A 23,661-nucleotide genomic window follows, 5' to 3' on the forward strand; every position below is an offset into this window, starting at 1 on the left:
AATAAAACCTATTCCACTAATTTTAGCACAGACACTTAATGATATCTCTCTTACACATACCCTTCCTCTTTATCTCCCTCCATCTCCTCCTTGGATCATGTCCTCGCCCAAATTTAACACCTCGCTCACCAACTTCGATAAAAATAAACATCCGAAAGAGATCATTATAAATGCATTTAAAGACATTATAGATACAAATAAATACGACCTAATATTATACACAGATGCCTCAAAAAATGACACAGGAGTAGGCTGCTCTGTTACAACCTCTCATTCACTAATTAAGTCATCACTTATACCAGCCATCAGCAGCGTTCATACTGGCGAATTATTTAGTATATTGCAAGCTTTTAACCATATATCTCCACCTAATAAGCAGGTTGCCATATGCACAGACTCTTTAGCATCAATCTATTCTATCAAAAATATATTTACTGATCATCCAATCGTCCAAAAGATCCTAGACTCTTACCAAATTATCTTGTCCCAAAACATAACAGTTACCATAATCTGGCTGCCATCTCATATTGGTATAGAAGGCAATGAAACTGCAGATCACTATGCTAAACTTGCTACAGCATCACCTGAAATCACCGATAAAATTCAAATTTGTAAGGACCTAAAATCATATATTAAAAGAAGAACCAGATTCCTTTGGCAGCAGCATTGGAACTCTAACCGTTCGATCTTACACGAAATACAACCGTCAATAACCAGTCAGCCTACATTTGACTATTCAGCCCTCTCAAGACGAGATCTCATTGTGATAAGACGACTTCGGATAGGACATTCAAAACTCACACACAGCTACCTAATGTCCTCTAGCATCCGTCCCTTCTGTCAAATCTGCCAATCATATTTGACAATCAAACATATTCTCACTGAATGCCATCAACATTTGGCCAGAAGATTACAATACAAACTCAAAAGTGAAGTACGAGATATCCTAAACAACCCTGACCAAATAAAAGCTGTGCTACAATTCCTTAGAGATGAACACTTATATCAAAAAATATAATTAGATTTTAATTTAGACATTGTGTAACATATTATTATCATTCCGTATTATTGTAACATATTCTTAATGTAACACTTAATGTTTGTGTAATGAAAATTCATGTTATAGTACCTGTGTAAGTGGCCATAGTAGCCGAGCACGTTAAAGTTGAAATAAAAAAAAAAAAAAAAAAAAAAAAAAAAAAAAATATCTTACTATAATACTTTAGTATGTAACTTGTAACAGATACTAAAATAATAAGGAGGCATAACACCTAATTTCGCTTTTAACTATAAATGTATCGTATAACGTAACGTAGCAATCAGTAGTGAGTCATTACTCAGATAAAATATTTCGGTGACTTTATGGTAATTTGATTATAGCCAACATATCTATTACAATTATTACATATAATATGTTCGGTTGTTTTAAAAAATACTTTGTCCCTTGTAAATTTTGTATCTTTCGTTATCAGGCATACGAGTATTTTATTTTTAATTTAGAAGTAAATGTATATATAATATTCTTTTTTCTGTCACTTATTTTAAATATGGTTCACTTATATTCTTCTTGCTTATTTATTTTTATTCGTAATACTTATAACGTACGTAATAACGTACCCGTTGTTGCAAAAAGCAACAACGGGTACGAAAGATATCAGGTATCAGGGGTGGTATTTGTCAATCTAAATGCCGCCTACGACACATTAAATTAGAGGACATTTCTCCAAAAACTGTATGACAAACTGTAAACATCGTTTTATCCGCGTATATCTACAGAACAGAAGATTTTTCGTATCATTCAATGGTAATATGGAGAACGCAGACAAACGGTCTCGCTTGGGGTAGCGTAATGGCACCTACACTGTATTACATTTACACAAATGATCAACAGATACCAGTAGATACTAGGATTTTCATGTAGACCATACATTGCACAACCAAAAACTTTTGTTGCTGGAGTGGAAAAAAATCTAGTAGATGCCTTAAATATAATAAAAATGAACTACGATTTAATTTTAAGCCAAACCCCGAAAATCTTAGGAACGCTCCTTCAATTTTCCCAACACAGGCGCTTTCACAAAACTGAACATCCAATAGTGTGATGAAATCCTTGAACTCTGAATTTCCTATAAATACCTTGTAGATAGTTTATATCGCACGTTGTCAATCACAGAATCTTGTTTAAAACTAAAAGGCAAACTAAGGACCAGAAATAGTATGCTCCGCAAGCTTGTCAGCTAAAAATGGGGCGCACATCCTTTCACCCTTAAAACGTAAATGCTTGCACTTTTCTTCTTGCTTAACTGTCTTTTTCCTTTTATTCTGATATACTCTGTACGAGTACTAGAAACCAATTCGTTAAGGATTTTTGCTTAGTTGAGGAGATATGTTGTGGAATGCAATTTTTAGATTCCCCATGTCTCTAATAACAAACAGTTTTATCAACGTCTGTTTTTCCTTGCAATTCTTAGAAGGCACAGATTAAATCAAAATACTGAATTTGGTTTCAAAAATTAGTTTACGTTTTTTAACCAAGTTTGACATCTTGGTGTCTATGCATGTGTCTGATCTACCTTAAGCGATTTATTTTCCTAAACAATATATTTATAAGAGCTTTCTTTATTTAGTATGTGTTCTTATTCTATACGGATTTGTAGCAATATGATAATGAGGTTAAAAAAGTTTTCTTATTATTTTTCTTTCAAATATTCGGAGTTCTTCCTTATTTGTTTTAGTCATTGTCCATGATTCGCATTCATGTATTAAAATAGGTCTTAAGTGAATTATGCTCTGTATTGAATTGCTTTCTTCTGTTGATTCGCTTGTATTTGGTTTTTATTTTGTTGATTTTAAGTAAAACATTTTTCGTGCTCTCTTCACTTTGTTGAAGATGTCGTTTGCGGAGAGAGTTTCTTATAAGATCAATATCATTAGCAGATGCTAGGACTGCTTTGTACCTTGAGCCATTAATGAATTGCATTTTAAATAGACGTTATTTCTATTTTAGTAAGCTGTTCATTAAATTTTTGAATATTTGAATCGAGAATCTGTATTTTATTCAACTGTTTTATAACACAGAGTTTCTTGGCGCCTATCTTCATCTCTGTTTTTTTTTGTTTAGCGTATCATTATTTTTCTTCCTATGCCGTCCCCATTAACGGAGGTTGGCGACCACATTTCTAAAAGTATCTCTGTCTTTTGCAACGTGGAATAATTCGTCTACAGTCATGTTTGTCCAGTCACGAATATTTCGCAGCCATGACTTCCTCTTTCTACCTATTCCCTTTTTGCCATCGACTCTACCCTGCATGATGGCCTGCAGAAGACTTTATATTCCTTAGTATGTGTTCCAGGTATATCTAAAATTCGAAGGCTTGAAGCTTCCTAACTATTTGCGCTTTTACTGTCCATATTTCTACTCCGTACAATAGTTGAGACCAGACGTAACATTCAACAAACCTCAGTCTCAGCGCAGTATTAAGATTTTTGTCACAGAACAATTGCTTGAATTTTAAGAACGCTGCCCTTGCCATTTAGTCTTAGTCTGAATCTAATTCTTTGTTGATGTAAGCTCCCAGATATTTATTATTAAATTAGGGTATATATTCAGGTAGCTAACTGATGTAAATATAACCCACATAACACTTTTAAATCCAGAAGTCTAATATAAATCCCTAAAATCAGGATATATAAAACAGTGATTAAACCAGTGCTATTGACTGAAAATGTGACGAGAACGCTGACAAAACAATGTAAGTAAAACTTAGGTATTAATTAGATCAGGATTACTAGAAAAGCCATAAGATCTATTTTCCAACTTACAAAGGTCCGAATACTAACCAATACCGAACCGGAACTAATGCCAAGGTCTAACAGATATATAAAGATAGCAACGTCATACAAGAGACTAAATCTCAACGCCAAAGTTACGCTGGCTACATCCAAAGGCTTTCTAATAACTGCATTGCCAAGTTAAACTGGGAGAATGCCCCGAGAGAAAAAATGCCCTTAGGACGTCCACGAATCAACAGGGGAGGTAACATATGGTCAGATTTAGGAATAATGGGACTACCTACCGCCCCATCATATTTATCAACACATGCCTGTACAACCAACTGCTATCCAACCTACAATCAATACTTATCTGTTGGGAACTATCAAATCCATTACATGTAGTCAAACGAAGTAGGCTTAAAAAAAGTTATCTTAGGAAAGGCACTACAGAAATATTGATATATATTTTTAAAACGTTATTTACGTGGCTAAGTTTTCAATAGGAATGAGGAGACAAAAAGCAGAAAATCCAATAGAACCTTGTTGCGTTCTGACTATACTATGACGATAACCTTTACAATATAAACAATACTTGGGGCAACTGTTTGTCTCAATTTTGTCATTCAGAATAATTATGTATGTATTTTTTAATTTGCTAATTTCCATAGATTCTAATTTCCATAGAATCTAAATATATCTTAAGGCCTTTATTTTAAATATACTTTTTTAGTAATGAAAATACGTAGATAGAACCTGGAATATACATTTAACCTTTAATCTCTGGGATAAATCCATCTCCTAAACAATGGCGCCGATATATTTAGTTAAAATTCTGTGCACTTATTTTAACCGTTTATGCCCTTATCATTCATATATGAGTTGTGACCGATATTACAAACTCATTTACTTTTCACAAAGAGACTCCATATTAACTATACTTATTACTATACAAATCTGATTCGAAATATCGTCTAAAAGTAACAGTGTGTAAAATTATTTTTAATGAAAAGTTAATTAGCCATTTCTTATGGGGTTCAAAAGAAAAGCCTTTACGAAAATTTGAGTACAAATAAGACCACCGTAATCAGTTGTACCCTGGGTAATGAATAATTAATTAATCGGCTAATCAGAATCACCCGGTCAATATGATTTTTGTCAAATCGGTCCTTTTTAGGATCAATTATTCTAATAATGTCTATAAATATTAAGGGCATATCTAGAGATAAAGACACTTTACTTTACTTAACCTTATCAGACATATGCGCTTAGCACAAATGTGACGTATTTCTAGTGCAGAAAATACATAGAGGGCAAAAAATAGTGTATTTGGTATTAAGCTGATCGCTGAAAATCACATAATAAATGTAAAAGTGCTATCTCTGCCGGCCAAAGAAAAACTTAAAATGAGAGAGGACAAAACCAGTCAGCTGAAGGAACCGTTTAACGATGTTGAGCTTGGATCCACTATCTACGTATATAATGAAGAATAGTACGGCACTGACTGAAGATCTGAGCACAAAGCTTATTATAAAATTTAGACCAAAAATACAACAGTTACTGATATCCAAAGTCTTCAGACAAACAAAGCAAAGACAAAGTTGTTGCCTTGCTTAAACCTGGCAAAAACTCCAACGACCACAAAAGCTATCGGTCAATATATTTATTTTGTCAGCTTTACAAAATACTGCTCAAGAGGTAAAACAGAAGAAAAACTCAAATTAAAAGACAAAAGTTGCTATAGACAGGAAAGATCATGTACGTCACCAATATTAAATCTTGCCCAACACAGCAAAGATGGGTACAAAAGATATTAGGTATGAGGAGTGGTATTTATCAATCTAAGCAGCAATTTGCAGTTTTCATTCAACATCTAAGTTACGTTATGCCCTACTCTACGTCCTCTCTCTTGTATGTTAAAGAAATTTATTTAGTCACCTGGGAAAAATTTCTCAAACGATATTAATATTAAAAGGGACTTTAAAGAGCCAAAGCACGCTAAACCGTAAGGCGACTAAACCACACAAAATGGTTATTTGAGAAAAATTATAGCTCGTTCCAGAAAGAATTGTAAATATAACATTAATGTAGATTAAGAAGAAACGCTGAAGAAAAAAACAGTAGCGGTTAGCCTAAATAAAGAAAGACAAAAAGATGTAATTTAATGTTTTGAAAAAATCTGATCCGAAGACTATATGAAAAACATTTCATAGTATAGACATCGAGCGCGGCGATGCCTTTGCCGTCTGGTGGCCTATATCGGAAACTTTTACTACCATTTGACTATTTGTGTACGATTTACTATACTTCTAGATGTTCCAATACAATAAAGGATAATAAACATAAAGCACAGGCTACAAAATTTTATTATTTTCTATGTGCTAGTTATTATAAACACATAAGCTATACTACAATTAAAAACTATGACCACTAGGAAAAAATACGGTAGACTATAAATTCATTTGTGGTTTAGCACTATAGTAAGAACAAGATAAAAATTTAAATTCCTACATAATTATATTAACGAGAAGTTAAAAAAACTTTTGTTCGTTATCAGTAATAGAAAGCGCATTTCAGAATATATTATGAAAAATGTTGTTGATATTACAATATCAGATGATAGGAATACAAAAATAAAAAACAACTTACCTTTTCAAAACAACAATCAATCACTTCATTTTATCACGAAAAATTTAAAAATTGCAATGTAATTGAACCCATTTTGTGAGCTATAGTTACATTGATACTTATGTGGCAATTAGCTTGTAAAGTCATTAGTCGTTTTCGCCGTATCATATTTTCCTGATATTTTTTGTAGGCAAGCGGTTTAGTTTGTGTAATATAATATCCCCAATTCGTCTCATAATATTTAGTTTTCAAAACAGATGTTACGCTAATTCGTTTAAATTTTTTAAAGCACTTTGCAGTACATTTGAAAATAAGTCGATAGTTTTCCTCCTATTTGATAGTTCACCTATTCACTCAATCGTTCCAGGTGTATTAGAAAAAATACTGTATATCCTAATAATTAACAGATATATAGCTTATATATATATATCTTATATCGCAATAGTTTGTGCAGTACATTTTATTATCCCTTTTGTGTTTGGTATGCTTTTCAGGCCAAAAGGTAAATCTACCTAGGCCAAATCCTGAGACTTGACAAAGAGAACCAAAGTGCGGAAATTACTAGAAGAGCAAGACTAGCATGGGCAGGATTTGGAAAACTTAGTTGGATGCTTAAGAACCGCAAAATACCCCAATACTTGAGGAGCAAAGTGCTCAACCAATACATCCTTCCTATCATGATATATGGAATGCAAACCTAGACCCTAACCAAGGCAAACATGAATAAACTAGCCACAACAGAAAGAACAATGGAAAGAGCAATGTTAGGTATACGACTGTCAGATAAAAAGAGGAGCGACTGGGTAAGATCAAAAACAAAAGTCGAGAACATAGCAACAAAAATTGCCAAACTTAAATGGAGCTTCGCGGGCCAGACTGCTAGACAAAAAGAACAACGTTGGAATACTACAATACAGCATTGGAGACCTTACGAAAGTAAACGACCAAGAGGAAGACCACAGATGAGATGGGTTGATGATATTAAAAGAATAGCCGGAACAAATTGGAAATATGTTGCTCAGGATAGAGACCGATGGAAGGAGTTGGGAGAGGCCTATGTCCAAACGTGGACGACACAAGGCTAAGAAGCAGAAGATGCTTTTCAGCAAGTTGGTACTTGCTCTTACTTCTAAATTGACAGAGCAGCTGTTTAACTGCGTGTACTGAACTTTCTTCTTCATTTTGCAAATATATATATGAAAACTAATAAAACTCTGGCTTACCGTTGATTAAAATATTGGATACCCTATACTATTGAATCAACGGAAATACTAAGATCACACGGGGAGAATATTATGGGTTATTTCTGGTTTCGTAATAATTTACACTGAAATTACTAACAAGAGAGTGCTCTCACTTCCACATGTTCAAATTGATATGTAGTACCAACATATGCTAGTTATATACCATCAGTACTAATAAAATGGAAACTATCAAATTAATGTCAATTTTATTGAATAATCAAAACAATCGAAAATATATACCAAAACAACACAATAAAAGTAAAAGAAGAAGAAGAACTAACCGACCCTATTGAAGCTGGCAATGAGATAAGACAGGGAGATTCCCTGAGTCCGCTATTGTTCAACCAAATTATGGATGAAATAATAAAAAAGTAAGAAATAAAAGAGGATACCAAATGGGAGAAAAACAAATTAAAATAATCTGCTATGCAGACGACGCAATACTATTCTTTCAAAGTGAAGATGATTTACAACGTATGCTACACCAATTTCATATAACCGCCAGAAAATTTAACATGTTAATTTCTCCAAAAGAGACAACATGCATGGTTATAACAGCAAGTTTACTAAGATCTTAATTGGAGCTGGAAGGTCAGCTAATAGAACAAGTGATGGAGTTTAAATATCTAGGTATCACATTATCTAGCTACGGAAAGCTCGAAACTGATGTGGAAGATCCACTAAATAAAGCAAACAGAGACGCGGGCTGCCTAAATGAAAAATATGAAGAAATAAAAATATCGGGAAAGAAACCAAAGGCAGAATTTACAAAACAGTTATCAGACCAATAATGACATACGCAGCAGAAACAAGACCTGACACAGGTCATAGAACACATAGAAGCAGCAGAGATAAAACACTTAGAAAAATTGATGGTAAGACACCATGGGACAGAGCTAGAAGTACAGATATACGACGTAGATGCAAGGTGGAGAACATCAAGAACTGGTTAAGAAATAGAAGAGTAGAATGAAACGATCATATAAGTCGAATGACAACAAATAGAGTATTAGAGACGGCAAGAAAAGGTTACCCAATAGGAAGACGATCAGTAGGAAGACCACGAAAACCATGGAACGGCAACTTACTGGAGGCACATTGAAAAACAGACAGAGTCATGTCTATATAAAAAGAAGAAGAAGAAGAAGAAGAAAAAGATACACAGGATAAACATTAAAATAGCTGCAAGAAAGAGAAAATGAATCAGTCATATTATTGTAGAATAGCAGAGGACAGAGTGTTTAGAGAAAATAATGAATCAGTCATATTAATGTAGAATAGCAGAGGACAGAGGATTTGTCATAGCCTTGGACAAGTGCCCAATTGAAAAAAGAACACAGGTCGTTCAAAAAAGACGGAACTCTAGAAAGGAAATAGAATAGATTTAAAAAAATAATAAAAGCATAAACATGTCTTTTCCTACTCTTTTAATATTGAAAATACGCAAATAGAACCTTGAATTAAAATGTAACCTTTGATATCTGTGATAAACCCATCACCTGAACAATGGCGCCGATGTATAGAGTTGAAATTTTTTACACTTATTTTAACTGTTTATTTTTTTATTATCTATATACCTATGAGTTGCGAACCATATCACAAACTTATTTATTTTCCAAAAAGAGGCTCTTTAATACCTTAAATTATTACTATACAAATCTAATTCGAAATATCGTCAAAAAGTAATACACGGCATGTAAAATTTAAATTTTGAATAAAAAGTAAAACATTAGGCATTACTTATGGGGTTGAAAGAACGAGCCTTTACGAAAATTTAAGTACTAAGAAGACCACCACAATCGGGCATATCCAGGGTAATGATTAATTAATTAATCGGCTAATTCTTCAGTCACCCCTTTAATATGATTTTTGTCAAATTGGTCCTTTAATTTAAATTGCTAGTTGAAGCTAAATATTGCCAGCTTCAATAGGGTCGGTTAGTTCTTCTTCTACTTTTACTTTTATTGTGTTGTTTTGGTATATATTTTCGATTGTTTTGATTATTCAAAGAAATTGACATTAATTTGATAGTTTCCATTTTATTAGTACTGATGGTATATAACTAGCATCTGTTGGTACTATATATCAATTTGGACATGTAGAAGTGAGAGCACTCTCTTGTTAGTAATTTCAGTGTAAATTATGACGAAACCAGAAATAACCCATAATATTCTCCCCATGTGATCTTAGTATTTCCGTTGATTCAATAGTATAGGGTATCCAATATTTTAATCAACGGCATGCCAGAGTTTTATTAGTTTTCATATATATATTTGCAAAATAAAGAAGAAAGTTCAGTACAGGCAGTTAAACAGCTGATCTGTCAATTTAGAAGTAAGAGCAAGTACCAACTTGCTAAAAAGCATCTTCTTCTTCTTCGTAGCCTTGTGTCGTTCACGTTTGGACATAGGCCTCTCTTAACTCCTTCCATCGGTCTCTATCCTGAGCAACATATTTCCAATTTGTTCCAGCTATTCTTTTAATATCATCAACCCATCTCATCTGTGGTCTTCCTCTTGGTCGTTTACTTTCGTAAGGTCTCCAATGTTGTATTGTAGTATTCCAACGTTGGTCTTTTTGTCTAGCAGTCTGACCCCGCGAAGCTCCATTTAAGTTTGGCAATTTAAATCCAGAAGTGTAATTCGAATCTCTAAAATCAGGATATTTTATATAAAATAGTGATCAAACCAGTGCTAATGTGTGGATACGTGACGAGAACGTATTAATTAGACCAGGATTGCTGGAAAAGCCAGCAGAGGTATTTTCCGACTTACAAGGTCAAACACATATATAAAGATAGCAACGTCGTACAAGAAACTAAATCTCAATGCTAAAGTTGCGCTGGCTTTATCCAAAGACTCTATAATTACTGCATTGCCAAGTTAAATTGGGAGGATGCCCCAAGAGAAAAAATGCCCTTAGGACTTCCACAAATGAAGGGGGGGGGGTAACATACGGTTAGATTTAGGAATAACGGGACTATCTATCGACCCATCATATTTATCAACACCTGCTATCCTTCCTACAATCAATACTTGTATGTAATACTGTTGTGGACTATCAAATCAATTGCATGTAATCAAACGAACTAGGCTTAAATAATTATCCTAGGAAAGGCACTTCAGAAATATTGACATAACTTTTATAAACGGAATTTACGTGGCTTTATTTTCAATTAGAATGAGGAGAAAAAAAAACAAGAAAAGGCAATAGAATCTTGTTGCGTTCGGACTATACGATGACGATGATTATATAAGGTATAGGGAGAAAGAGAGAATAATGTTTATGTTCAATTTAGAACTCGCTGATTTTCACCCTTTTGAATTGGGTATGTATATGTATTACCATAGAAAATAAAAGCAAGAATACTATAATTATGAAACGAAAAGAGTACGAAATTAAAAGATTATATAAATCCCTTATATTTACACAGACTGCTTTACAAAAGGTGCACGAATGAGCATAAAAACACAGCTGTTCTAAAAACTTAATATTATTAGACGAATTTAGGATCAATTTCACTCAAAATATGATATGCTAAAATATGATACGACAGGAAAAAAGGCAATGACTTTTACAGCTGATAGCTTATGAATATTGTCTCGTACTGTTATATAGCAGTTTGTTGTCACATTTTAACCTGTTTATTTTCTTATTATCCATATATGTGTTGTAAACCGATATTACAAGCTCATTTCACAAAGAGACTATATATTAAGTACAGTTATTACTAAACAAATCTGACTCGAAATATCGTCTAAAAGTAACAGTATGTAAAATTTAAATTTTTATTGAAAAGTAAAAGATTAGTCATTTTATGAAGTTCATCGTGGAAGCCTTCACGAAATTTGAAGTAACAATAAGACCACCGCAATCGAGCGTACTCTGGGTAATGAATAATTGTTAAATCGGTTAATTCTTCAATCACCCGTTCAATATGATTTTTATCAATTCGGTCCTTTTTAGGACCAACTATTCTAATTATGTCTATAAATATTAAGGACATATCTACAGATAAAGACACTCTACTTTACTTAAGCTTATGAGACATATGTGCTTAACACAAATGTGACGTATTTCTACTGCAGGAAGCAAATAGAGGGCTAAACGTAGGGTATTTGGTATTAAGCTGATCGCTGAAAATAACGAAATAAACATAATAAATGCCGGCAAAGAAAAACATAAAATGAGAGAGGACAAACAAGTCAGCTGAGGAAACCTTTCAACGATGTTGAATTTGGATCCACTATCCACGTATATTATGAACAATATTACGGCTCCTGACTGAGGATCTAAGCACAAAACTAATTATAAAATTTGGACAAAAAATACAACAATGGCTAATATACAAAGTGTGTAGACAAGCAAAGCAAAGACAAAGTTGTGGCCTTGCTTAAACCTGACAAAAACCCCAACGACCACACAAGCTATCGGCCAATATATCTATTTATTTTTTCAGCTATACAAAATACTTCTGCATATGATCCTTAATATAAACCGATATTAGAAGAAAAACTTCAATTGAAAGATAAAACTGGCTATATATGACAGGATAGATCATGTTCGTTACACATACTAAATCTTGCCCAACACAGCAAAGACGCATATGAAAAATATCAGACATGAGGAGTGGTATTTGTCAATCTAAATTCTGCTTACGACACCTTAAATTAAAGCACATTTCTCCAAAATCTATGTGATATCCCCTTAGGTAATAAACTCACTTGTATTATCCGCGTATGCCTACACAACAGAAGATTTTCCGTATCACTCAATGATAAGAATAGAAGATGAAGATGGAGAACGTAGTAGAACGGTCTCCTTTGGGGTACCGTAATGGCACCTACACTGTATAATATTTACACAACCCATACCAGTAAATACTAGGACTTTTATTTTGTAGACGATACATCTATTGTTGCACAACCAAAAAATTTTGTTGCTGAAGTGGAGAAAAATCTAAATATCATATCTTAAACACAATAAAAATAGATTATAAATTAATTTTAAGCCAAACCCTGGAAAAAGTCAGGCGGGCTCCTTCAATGTCCCTAACAGAGACGCTTTCACAAATTTGAACATATACCTGAACCAATAGTGTCATGAAATCCTTAAACACACTTTGTAATTCACAGAACTTTGTTTAAAACTAAATGGAAAACTAGAACCAGAAAAATAATATTCTTCGCGAACTTGTCAGCTAAAAATGGGAAGCACATCCTTCCACTCTTAAAAGGTAGACGCTTGAACTCTATGCTTCTGCTGCCGAATATACCTTGCTTGTATGGGCGATATCAATACATACTTAACACGTAGATTCAGCTATAAATTAGTCAGCCAAATTCAGCGGATATTAAGACTCACATCCATACATAAGCTCTACAATATCGTAGTTATCAATCCACATAATATCCGAAGATAAGTAGCTAGAGAACAAAAGAAACAAAGTCTAGATTCATAACATCCACTCCACGAATAACAACCCATTTTATGACTAGAATCGAGGAATAACTAGCTAGACCAACACATCTGCAAGACATACAAAAAAAAATAAGCTGCTTCTCGCCATCTGAACTCTCGAAAGGAACTTCCTTATGGTAGTTATCTTCCTTAAATCTGCAATGAGGACTCTTGCCTTCAAACACCGGTTAACCTGTATGAATCTGGGGTGATACAAGATTCATTAGTTGACTTTGCCATTCCAATCGCTCTTTTCTGAAGGGACAAGGTTTATTTATTTGAACTAAACATGTAAAGTACAGTCAGTAAGCTATTACTTATATTGATCATTGCAAATTTGACACTAACTACACTTATATTGACTACATATTACCCCTAAATAGGAGATAAAACTTTCAGTATGTAATATGGGTGTAAGTATGTAATATGGGTGAAGTGGTATAATTGTTGTTAGATAAATTAAGCATTCTTCCTTTTTTGTGCACTACTATCTGTAGTACACAGATAAAACAAGAAATAAAATAATAAAAAATCTGTATAAAAGATATCATAAAATAATGGATAAAATAAAAGAAGTTCTTATCTATCGAATTCTTAAATAAAACGTATGAAGACATACTCACGTTAACAAAATACATTAGGAAATTTCCGCATGTGAAAAAAATCCAATTTGGTAACAAAATCCTTTTGTATCTATAAAGCTATTTTTAGAAAAGCACGTACCTACCAAAAACAGGTAGTTAATAGTATTCATATCTGTTACACAATGTAATGCGTTTGAATGATAACAAAAATAAGGAGTCCATATAAACCGTTCAGACTATACGCGAGAAGTATACAGCTTAATGGCAGAGTTGCCAAACTATCAGAGCTTACTTAAACCGATATACCTATGGTTCCAATATACAATGAAAAAGATCTGAACGACCCCTATAAGATATACACGTGAACTAAGCAATATACATTCATGATACAGGGGTACTTAAGGGCTCCACAAAATTTTTAAAAATTATGAAACTACACATGTTGACGAATCGACAGAGTCAATATTATGGAATGGTCAAGTGAGCTCCGTATATCGGTGTCGACTTGACCACGGAGCTCACTTGAACCTGAATTTTAACATGGGCGGAGTCCACTTTATGCCGTAGATATATATATATATATATATATATATATATATATATATATATATATATATATATATATATATATATATATATATATATATCGAGAAAAGGAGTACGACCGTCAATCCAAAATAAACTAAGGTACACTCGAAGAGTGGTGAGTTTTTCGGTCAAAGTGGAGAAATAAAAGACAAAGAAGGTGGCTACTTCATCTATTTATTGAAGACGTTTCGCTTTCTGCTCAGAAAGCATCATCAGTTCATCTAAAAAGAACAATATGAAACCAAACATCCATAGAGAAGTTACAACAAAAGTGTGTTACCTTACAAAGACATGTAGCAGTCAATGATGTTAAAAATATGAAAAAGCTTACGAAACTGGACATTCAGAGTTAACGTTGTATAAAACAATTAATTGAAACTAGGTATAGTTTGCAATTTAACAAAATTAGCACAGCAAAAGAACATGTGATAAACATACATGTATAAAAAAGTTATTATAAAAACTTAAGTAAAAAACATTAAGGTTTATTTTAAAGTGTAAAGAACTAAAAAGATCATAAGAATGCACTTCCAACAAATTTATTTAATAAATTAGATTTTAATTTTAACTTTAGGTAACATTATAAGCTATTTAAAATTAATAGTAATAAGATAAAATGAAGTTACCAGTCTTTAGCTTACTGAGTCTCGCAGATAAATGAATTTACAGGTTTAACACCCACGCAAACAACGTGAAGAGAAGTGGCCTTGAGGTCAAAATGACATAAACAGCAAGGCAACCTACCAACCTCTATATAATAACGCGGTATATTCAAAAAATGTGATAAATTTGGTTGACAGCTTGTCGTTAAAAAACCAAACAATGAAGGGAAAAGGTGGTTAAGATCACCATTTACCCCACAGTGATTGATCTGTCAACAAAGAACAAAGCATGCGAAGTCAATCCAAAATATCATATATTATAATATTATGACGTCACTAGTTAGCCAGCTAACAGGTGAAGATTAATACAACTTCCACAGTCCAAAGGTTCAAACATTTAAAACCGTAATGAAAAAGATTCTATGAATCAATTTCTGTTTAAATTTTATCAAACAAGTTCATCAAAAAGAACAATTACTTAATTATGTAAAAGTGATATTGACAAATATTAATAAAATGTAAGTTGATAAATCTTAGTTAAGGAAAGAATAATTTATTTAATTTAATTTTTATTTAAATTTATTATATGAAAATGTAATAACAAAACCCCAATGTGGGACAAAATTTAAGTAAACAACATATCAAGCCTAATTCTGTAAAATTAATGCATGATAAATTTGACTCAAATTACTAATGTCGGTTCTCTTATTAAGGGTATTAGGATGTTTTAATATTGAACACATTTCTAAAAACTGTCTTTTAACGAGATTGCGTTCAGTGCCAAGAATTTTAACTTCATTAAAGTTTACTTCGTGCTTAGTGTTAATAGCATGTTGGGCAAGAGCACAAGTATGCTTAGATAAATTAATATCACTGCGGTGTGTCGTCAGACGCCCTCTCAGTGATCTTCCTGTCTGACCGATGTAACATGAGTCACACTCAGCACAAGGTATATGATATATTACATTAACTTGTTCCAGAAGGGACAGAGGAGTTTTAGTTTTAGAAAACAAAGTCCTGACAGTCTTAGCATTCTTAATAGCAATTTAAACCGGTACATTGTTATGTTTGTACAGTTTAACGAGTTTCTCAGTAACTTGAGGAAAATAAGGTAAAGATGAGTAATGGGTAGTTGGATTCCCAAGTACAGTATTAGACAGAACAGTGTTATTAATTGAATTATTTGATATTATTCTGAGTTGGTCACCATTGGGTATGTCATTTAAAGAAGAACCATAACTTTGAGTATAAAGGTATTTATTAATAAGGGAGGATGGATAGGAATTCTCAATATGAATATTTTTAAGTAATTGAAAGGATTCCCTTCGATTAATCGAATGTATCAGTCTATTTAGCCTGCAGCTTAAAGCTTTAATAAGGTTTAATTTATATTTAAAGGGATGACAAGAGTGGTAGTTGAGAAACCTATTAGAGGCCATTGGTTTCCTGTACCAACTTGTAGTAAGGGTGTTATCTCCCATTCTAATGACACGCATGTCTAAAAAGGGAATACTATTTGTGTTAGAGTCCTCAAGTTCAACAGTGAACTGTAAATGAGGATCAAACTCATTGAATAAAAACAAGGTGGCCTGAATCTTGTCTGGAGGTAAGGCTAGTAATAAGTCATCAACATACCGTTTAATAAACGGGATTTGGAAATCTAAACGACCAAGACGGTCAGATACTAAATCATCAAGTACATAATTAACCAGGATGGGAGAGATTGAGGAACCCATAGGTGTCCCAAAAATTTGAAGGTAATATTTGTCGTTGAAGACCAAAAAATTAGTGTCAAATATTAATTGTAAAAGTTCTGCAAATACATCCCAGGATACAGGACAGTTAGGTTGGATGGAGTTCCAGTGATTTCTTAAGGAGGTAATAACGCTAGAAATAGGTAAATTAGTGAAAAGAGATACCACATCAAAACTCACTAAAATGTAACCTTGTGGAAGTTCAAAATGATTAATAAATTCACTAAAATGAAAATAATCAACAATATTAAAGTTGTTATTATAATTATAAGATTTAGATAAGATGTCAGTTAAAAATTTAGCAATATTAGTGTTAGGTGAATTAATAGAGGAAACAATTGGCCTCATGCTCAAAGTGGGCTTATGTATTTTAGGTAGACAATAAAATCTGGGAGCATATCCATCATAATTATGTAAAAATTTTGCAAGTGGTTGATCTATGATCTTAATATTTTTTAAGTGTGTAATGAATTTATTTATTTTATTTGTAAATTTAGAGCAAGGGTTGGTAGAGAGAGGTTGATAGTATCTATCATCATCTAACAACGATTGACTGAGGTTAAGATATTGATCTCTATCCATGAGGACAGTGGCATTCCCTTTATCACTTGTAAGAACGAGAAGATTAGGGTGAGTTTTTAAAAACGATACCGTCTCCCTGTAAATCTTATCTAACTCCTATATGGGTTGTCTAGGGCGATTAGAATAGTTCAACAGAATATTATTGGAAGAAGACCTAAGAGATAAAAGGTCAGAATTGTCAGCATGTGACAAAATATTTTTACATAATTATGATGGATATGCTCCCAGATTTTATTGTCTACCTAAAATACATAAGCCCACATTGAGCATGAGGCCAATTGTTTCCTCTATTAATTCACCTAACACTAATATTGCTAAATTTTTAACTGACATCTTATCTAAATCTTATAATTATAATAACAACTTTAATATTGTTGATTCTTTTCATTTTAGTGAATTTATTAATAATTTTGAACTTCCACAAGGTTACATTTTAGTGAGTTTTGATGTGGTATCTCTTTTCACTAATTTACCTATTTCTAGCGTTATTACCTCCTTAAGAAATCACTGGAACTCCATCCAACCCAACTGTTCTGTATCCTGGGATGTATTTGCAGAACTTTTACAATTAATATTTGACACTAATTTTTTGGTCTTCAACGACAAATATTACCTTCAAATTTTTGGGACACCTATGGGTTCCTCAATCTCTCCCATCCTGGTTAATTATGTACTGGATGATTCAGTATCTGACCGTCTTGGTCGTTTAGATTTCCAAATCCCTTTTATTAAACGGTATGTTGATGACTTATTACTAGCCTTACCTCCAGACAAGATTCAGGCCACCTTGTCTTTATTCAATGAGTTTGATCCTCATTTACAGTTCACTGTTAAACTTAAGGACTCTAACACAAATAGTATTCCCTTCTTAGACATGTGTGTCATTAGAATGGGAGATAACACCCTTACTACAAGTTGGTACAGGAAACCAATGGCCTCTAATAGGTTTCTCAACTACGACTCTTGTCATCCCTTTAAATATAAATTAAACCTTATTAAAGCTTTAAGCTGCAGGCTAAATAGACTGATACATCCGATTAATCGAAGGGAATCCTTTCAATTACTTAAAAATATTCATATTGAGAATTCCTATCCATCCTCCCTTATTAATAAATACCTTTATACTCAAAGTTATGGTTCTTCTTTAAATGACATACCCAATGGTGACCAACTCAGAATAATATCAAATAATTCAATTAATAACACTGTTCTGTCTAATACTGTACTTGGGAATCCAACTACCCATTACTCATCTTTACCTTATTTTCCTCAAGTTACTGAGAAACTCGTTAAACTGTACAAACATAACAACGTACCGGTTAAAATTGCTATTAAGAATGCTAAGACTGTCAGGAATTTGTTTTCTAAAACTAAAACACCTCTGTCCCTTCTGGAACAAGTTAATGTAATATATCATATACCTTGTGCTGAGTGTGACTCATGTTACATCGGTCAGACAGGGAGATCACTGAGAGGGCGTCTGACGACACACCGCAGTGATATTAATTTATCTAAGCATACTTGTGCTCTTGCCCAACATGCTATTAACACTGAGCACGAAGTAAACTTTAATGAAGTTAAAATTCTTGGCACTGAACGCAATCTCGTTAAAAGACAGTTTTTAGAAATGTGTTCAATATTAAAACATCCTAATACCCTTAATAAGAGAACCGACATTAGTAATTTGAGTCAAATTTATCATGCATTAATTTTACAGAATTAGGCTTGATATGTTGTTTACTTAAATTTTGTCCCACATTGGGGTTTTGTTATTACATTTTCATATAATAAATTTAAATAAAAATTAAATTAAATAAATTCTTCTTTCCTTAACTAAGATTTATCAACTTACATTTTATTAATATTTGTCAATATCACTTTTACATAATTAAGTAATTGTTCTTTTTGATGAACTTTTTTGATAAAATTTAAACAGAAATTGATTCATAGAATCTTTTTCATTACGGTCCTAAATGTTTGAACCTTTGGACTGTGGAAGTTGTATTAATCTTCACCTGTTAGCTGGCTAACTAGTGACGTCATAATATTATAATATATCATATTTTAGATTGACTTCGCATGCTTTGTTCTTTGTTGACAGATCAATCACTGTGGGGTAAATGGTGATCTTAACCACCTTTTCCCTTCATTGTTTGGTTTTTTAACCACAAGCTGTCAACCAAATTTATCACATTTTTTGAATATACCGCCTTATTATATAGAGGTTGGTAGGTTGCCTTGCTGTTTATGTCATTTTGACCTCAAGGCCACTTCTCTTCACGTTGTTTGCGTGGGTGTTAAACCTGTAAATTCATTTATCTGCGAGACTCAGTAAGCTAAAGACTGGTAACTTCATTTTATCTTATTACTATTAATCTTAAATAACTTATAATGTTACCTAAAGTTAAAATTAAAATCTAATTTATTAAATAAATTTGTTGGAAGTGCATTCTTATGATCTTTTTAGTTCTTTACACTTTAAAATAAACCTTAATGTTTTTTACTTAAGTTTTTATATTAACTTTTTTATACATGTATGTTTATCACATGTTCTTTTGCTGTGCTAATTTTGTTAAATTGCAAACTACACCTAGTTTCAATTAATTGTTTTATACAACGTTAACTCTGAATGTCCAGTTTCGTAAACTTTTTCATACTTTTAACATCATTGACTGCTACATCCTCAGAAAAGCTTTCTTAGGATATACCAGTATAAAGTGGTCCAGGGTAGTGTCTAACAAATATTCTTTTTCAATTTAAATGTTTTTATATTTTTGCACGTGTTTACATATATTAATCCACTCCTCTAATAACACTCCAGAAAATTTAGTTTTTGCCATATTTTCAACATCATTTATATTAAATGTTGTACTAGTAGTTGTCACTCTACCTTTTGCGAAGCCCATATTTTTTTGATAGGGTTTAACTCCGGATGATAGGGAGGCAAACGAAGAACTTGATGTCCATGATGTTTAAGCTCAAAATATAATACATAAACAGGTGGAAAAAATGTCACAAACTTATCGTATAAATTATTTTAGAAGATTTTTCGGCGAATTAAAATATTCATTGTATATTTTTGCTGAACGACCTTTATCTCGTTATTAGTTTTGTAGACAGTCGTTAATAAGCTTTTTACGAAATTTTTGTTAAAAATAGAATTTGATTTATTATGAAACTTTAAAAGTAATTATGGGTTACGTTACTTTTATTGTTATAACAATTGACTTTTTAATTATAAACATGCACATGATTTAAAAATTCACAAGCACATAAACGCACCCAGCGTTAGGTACAAATCCAGTCTCTTTTCCAGCATAAACAATAATCAGCGTTTTGCCCGTAGAAATCGGTTTCTTTAGATCGAAGTTTTTCCACTTTGATCTGCCAAGTGATATGGTGCAGTATGGCTGCTGTGTACCTATATATCTTTCATCGGTATAAATTATGGTTCTACCCTCGAATCAAAATTGAATTAGCTGCTTTAAATATTCTATTTATTTAAACGAATATCATAACTTTTTATTAGGACACTCCTATTGTCTTCGAATTTTTGCCACCTGCAATTTATTCGAGATGATTTTAAGAGTATCTGTTCAAAAGTATGATGGTTTTTTTTTGTTCCTGTCTTTTTAGGAACCATATTGTTAAATAACTATTATTAATAACTAAAGTAAACACACTATAGATACACTAAATGACTTAATAATACACTAATTTCTACTAGCAATATACTAAGCACTAATCTGAAAAAACCTAATAAAACATCCAACACGATCAAATCAACAAGTCAAACGTCAAACACTCTCTGCGATACGTACTTCTCAAACTACGACACTGGCAAGCAGTACACTGGTCATTTCCATGGTAACAATAGTAAACACGATTCACTGCGCATCGTCGAGGTATGAGTCATATTCCCAAACTTAAGTTTGTTGCAGTATAGCACATATTATTGTAATTTTGTACGAGGAAGGATATGCACAAAAAGGTATCGCACGACGTCTCAGCAGAACTGAATCTATAATTTCGAATACTCTAAAAAGGTAACGCGAAACAGAAAATTTTGCACGAAGGCCTGGTCAAGGACACCCAAGGTGCACAACCGCAATCGATGACCGTTTTTTTGGTTCTTAATTTTACACGAAATCGTTCATTGACATCGATGCACCTCAGAAATGAGCTATTAAATATTAGACAAGTTAATGTGAGTTCACAAACAGTTAGACGAAGATCAAAAGAAGCAAACTTAAAGCCCAGATGCCCCTCCAAATTTCCATGTCTCTTCCAAAATCATAAAGCTCGTCGTTTGGAATTTGCCAGAATATATATTTAGTGGAATATCGACAACTGGAAAAACGTTCTTTTCACTATAAGACCAGAATCCTATTATGGAAGCCAGATAGTCAAAACTATGTCTACAGAAGAGTTGGAGAACGATTCGCTAGCTGCAGTCTCGCCCAGACTGTTAGTTTGATGCGTAGTGAGTTGATGGCATAATTCTTTGGGGAGGTATTAGTTGGGAGGTACGTACCGCACTTGTGGAAGTGATTGGACGGATGAATGGTGATTCTTACGTTTAAAACATCCTGCAAGATCATGTTTTGTTATATGTTGGTTACAATGGATATGAAAGATTCACGTTAATGCACGATAATGCTCGACCACATGCCGCTGCCATAGTGAGTAATTAATATGATGATGTCCAAATTCGAAGATTGGATTGGCCACCATTTAGCCCGGATTTAAATTCAATAGAGCACATGTGGGATCACCATACGCATACGACAGCATACGACATACGGGGAAAACGCAGCATACGACAAAGAAATCTTGTCCCTAATACGATAGAGCAGCTTCGGCTTGCTGCACAGGATGGATGGAATGCAATTTTCCAAAGATATGTCCAAAATTCACTTGCAAGCATGCTGAGAAACATGCAAGCAGTAATAAGAGCTAGAAGGGGGAATACTCGTTACTGATCATGCACATCTTTCAGTCAAAACGACTTATTTAAGCAATTTAAGTTATCATTTAAGCTTAGGGTAAAATAACCTTATTTACCTAATATTAAACATTTATTTTTTTCGCAATTTTCTCTGCATAAAAACTTAAAATTGTTTACAAACATTGTTAAAATAAACTCTTTTTTACAATAAATGACTTGATTGACCCGAATTCATTTTGAAAAAACAAAAATTGGAAAATTTAAAAATATTCGATATTTTTGTCCATGAGTGTAACTTCAGAACAATATTTTTCACATATTTAAAAAGTTCTATGATAATTAGGGACGATGATAATCCCTTTTTTTTTAATTCATAGTTGGTTCCTCTATAACAATTAAGAAACCTTATTAGCAGCATTTTAAAGATCTAGGATTAAAGTTTTAGTATAAAAAGTTTGCAAGAGATTGCCCTTAACCGTTGACGGTGTCGTCTACAAAGTTTCAGAATGTGGAGCTTAAAGCTTGTGCCAGCTTGAAGTATTAGAGAATGAACTTTAAAATTCGTACTCTCAAAAAATGAAATATCAACTATAAACTCGAGCTTTAAACTATATCTCCGGTTTTTGTTGCAGGATTTTGGTAATTCTTTTTTTTTTTATTTTTAAGTACGCTTTACGTACATTAGGAATAAGCCTTTTATTAATACCGCAATTAGCACATCGATTAGAGTTAAAGACTGTAAGCTGTTAGTGAGTTTTTTTAATTTTTGACATTTTTTACTGAAACAGTATGCAAAACGTTCAATATGAGAGTTATTGAAGTTGTTTTGTTAATTTGTAGGTTAAAAAATTTCCCAGCACTCCTTTTGCAATATTATGAACAGGCTATTGAGTAACATTTCGTCGACTAGAACCAGACACAGAAAGACTTTTATTAATTTAAAGTTACAAATTGATTTTCTAAACAAAGATAAATTAAAGATCAGGCAATGACCAACACACTAACCCTTCATTTTGGCCTTTAACCAAGGACCCATTTTTAGAGCAACTTCGTGTCCAGTTTCGCGCAGTAAACTTTTTTTAATGTATATAAATAATAACCCAGTTAAAAAGGACTAATTAAAATAATCATAGGTCACTTTTTTAATTCGTGAAAAAATCTGCAGATACATTTCGAATTAACAAAAGTATACATCGTATACATAATATAATATAACGAAACGTCAAATGTAACGTATTTTCAATTAAAATTGTTGCTGATTTCCATTAAATATAGTAGTTAACATAATATTTCAGTTTTACCTTATCTCTCCTAATTTTAACTCTGTCAAACAGAACTAATAGTAGTTCAATTCTTCTTTCACCCTCCTCCATCTGCTCATACTCATCGTACATATTTTTATCAGTTAAATCGTGTATTAGCTGCGCTATAAGTCCTTCAATAGTTTCATTATCGGCCACTTCTTTGCCTGGAACAAAAACGTTTTAGAATATATTTAAT

At 32.8% G+C, this 23,661-nt stretch overlaps 1 protein-coding gene across 1 annotated transcript in view; it reads right to left on the reverse strand.

Annotated features, from left to right (window-relative positions):
• LOC140447530 (uncharacterized) overlaps nt 1–23,661 on the reverse strand; it is a 90,201-nt gene that overhangs the window by 35,688 nt on the left and 30,852 nt on the right. Inside the window, exon 5 of the mRNA XM_072540229.1 lies at nt 23,463–23,629. Coding sequence (XP_072396330.1) covers nt 23,463–23,629 — 167 coding nt within the window. The remainder of the gene's footprint in view (nt 1–23,462; nt 23,630–23,661) is intronic.

Source organism: Diabrotica undecimpunctata, chromosome 8 (assembly GCF_040954645.1).
Source record: "Diabrotica undecimpunctata isolate CICGRU chromosome 8, icDiaUnde3, whole genome shotgun sequence".
Lineage (NCBI taxonomy): Eukaryota > Metazoa > Arthropoda > Insecta > Coleoptera > Chrysomelidae > Diabrotica > Diabrotica undecimpunctata.